Source organism: Austrofundulus limnaeus, unplaced genomic scaffold (assembly GCF_001266775.1).
Source record: "Austrofundulus limnaeus strain Quisiro unplaced genomic scaffold, Austrofundulus_limnaeus-1.0 Scaffold39, whole genome shotgun sequence".
Taxonomy (NCBI): Eukaryota; Metazoa; Chordata; class Actinopteri; order Cyprinodontiformes; family Rivulidae; genus Austrofundulus; species Austrofundulus limnaeus.
This window is the reverse complement of record NW_013952441.1, coordinates 2,836,581-2,838,220: the sequence shown is the minus strand read 5'-3', so window position 1 is coordinate 2,838,220 and position 1,640 is coordinate 2,836,581. Positions and strand designations below refer to the sequence as shown.

The following is a 1,640-nucleotide window of genomic DNA, read 5'->3' as shown; positions in this document are numbered from 1 at the left end:
ATATTTCAGACAGTTCATTCAAATGATAAATTAATCAGGCATTAATTCATTATATTTTGACAAAATGCAATTTTTGCACACATTTAAATCAAAACTCTATGTCTGCTTATTTATCCACATCACACTTTTGAATTTAATCCTCGTTTTGATGTGATGGGTCCTATATAAAGATATTTTAGAGGCTGATATCTTCTACTAGTAAGAAAAAAACATATTTTCTGTGGTCCGATTAAGCTTGTGGTTTAGTTTTCTTTCAGATTTAGAAGATTTTGCTCTGAAATTTGTGTTTGAAGACAGTAAACTTTTGATCTTTTGCACAATTAAAAGCTTTTTAATGGCCTTTAATTGTTCAAATATTTTAGCTTTGACTTTTACATCCCAAAACATTTAGGTGTCACACATTTTGCTGATAAATAAGGATTACCTGCCGCATTAGAGGCAGCAAGGATGAGCATYGTTCTCAGTCAAAGAGCACAAGTGATCCCTGAAACTCTGAATCCTGATTGCGATTTACCTGCAAAGACACCTGCCAGGGCCAAGAGTGAGGCCTGGCCTCGTTCCCAGAGACAATCCTTTCAGCCATGTTAGGTTTGAAGTGAGCCATGCCACAATCCTTTGGCCAATCTAAGAGGAGAAAACAGCACRTTCAAACAAATAAAGGCATGATTTTAAAGCTCATTCTGGATGCTTTGAAAGTCATCTCGTTGCCCTCACCCAGGTGCAGGATTTTGTGCTGCGGCTGCAGTTCGGGGTTGAGGGTGTACGCTGCTGCAGGCGGGGACGCCATGCTCAACAGCAGCAGCAGAGACAGAGGCAGGAGCAGAGGAGGTCCTGGTACGGCGGCCATCGTCTTCCACAGAATCACCAGTCACGACGGCACCGATGCTTTTTATAGCAGGCAGTAAACACACAAACAGCAGCAACAAAGGCAGGGCGCTGGATCGTTCTTCTGTGGCTTTGAGCTTTACTGCAGCAGGTGGGGGGGGTCCCATCAGCACTTTCACATACTGTAGTTTGCTCACATCACATGGACAAAGGCAGGCCTGWACTGTACACAAACAAGCATCAGGTCACATGACTGAAGGTGGTGTCACTGTGACCTGAAAACGACCCTCACATCAGGTGGAATCGTCACGGTTCGTCCTGTAAACATGACTCAGGAGGAGGAAATCCAAACTGAGTCCAGTGCAGCCAATCAGAAATGGTTTGATCAAAGTTATTCTGATCAGAATAAGAATTAAATTCATGTAAACTGAAACTCAAAGACATTTAGTGATGCTCCTGTAGACACGTGGTAATAACACTGATTGATTTAATAGCCTTTGAACTTCTCTAATCAGGAAACGTTTGTAAAAATAATAAAACCTYCACTCCTTCTTTAGCAGCAAAGGCCCGTTCAGGCAAGACCTTTATTTGTTTTGGCATCATTTCACTGGCTTACAGCTCTTTTTAAAATAAAACCTTTTTACCTCACCAGCTTTTCACCTTCTCACATCTCAAAGGTCAAGGAGGTCAGGAGGGCGAGGCTCCTGGGTGAGAAGTTATGAAACGTTTAAACCTCTTGSCATCCAAACAGTTCAATGTTGGTCTCATCTGACCAGACTATATTCTCCCAGTATTTCACAGGCTTGTCTAAATGT

At 42.0% G+C, this 1,640-nt stretch overlaps 1 protein-coding gene across 1 annotated transcript in view; it reads right to left on the bottom strand.

The window, feature by feature from the left end:
- The window catches only part of LOC106516669 (uncharacterized), a gene marked incomplete at its 3' end in the record, with an annotated part of 1,915 nt that extends 897 nt beyond the window's left edge, over positions 1 to 1,018 (bottom strand). Inside the window, 2 exon segments of the mRNA XM_014007137.1 lie at positions 515 to 624; positions 715 to 1,018. Of these exon segments, the coding sequence (XP_013862591.1) occupies positions 515 to 624; positions 715 to 847 (243 nt within the window).
- Between the last annotated feature and the right edge of the window lie 622 nt (positions 1,019 to 1,640).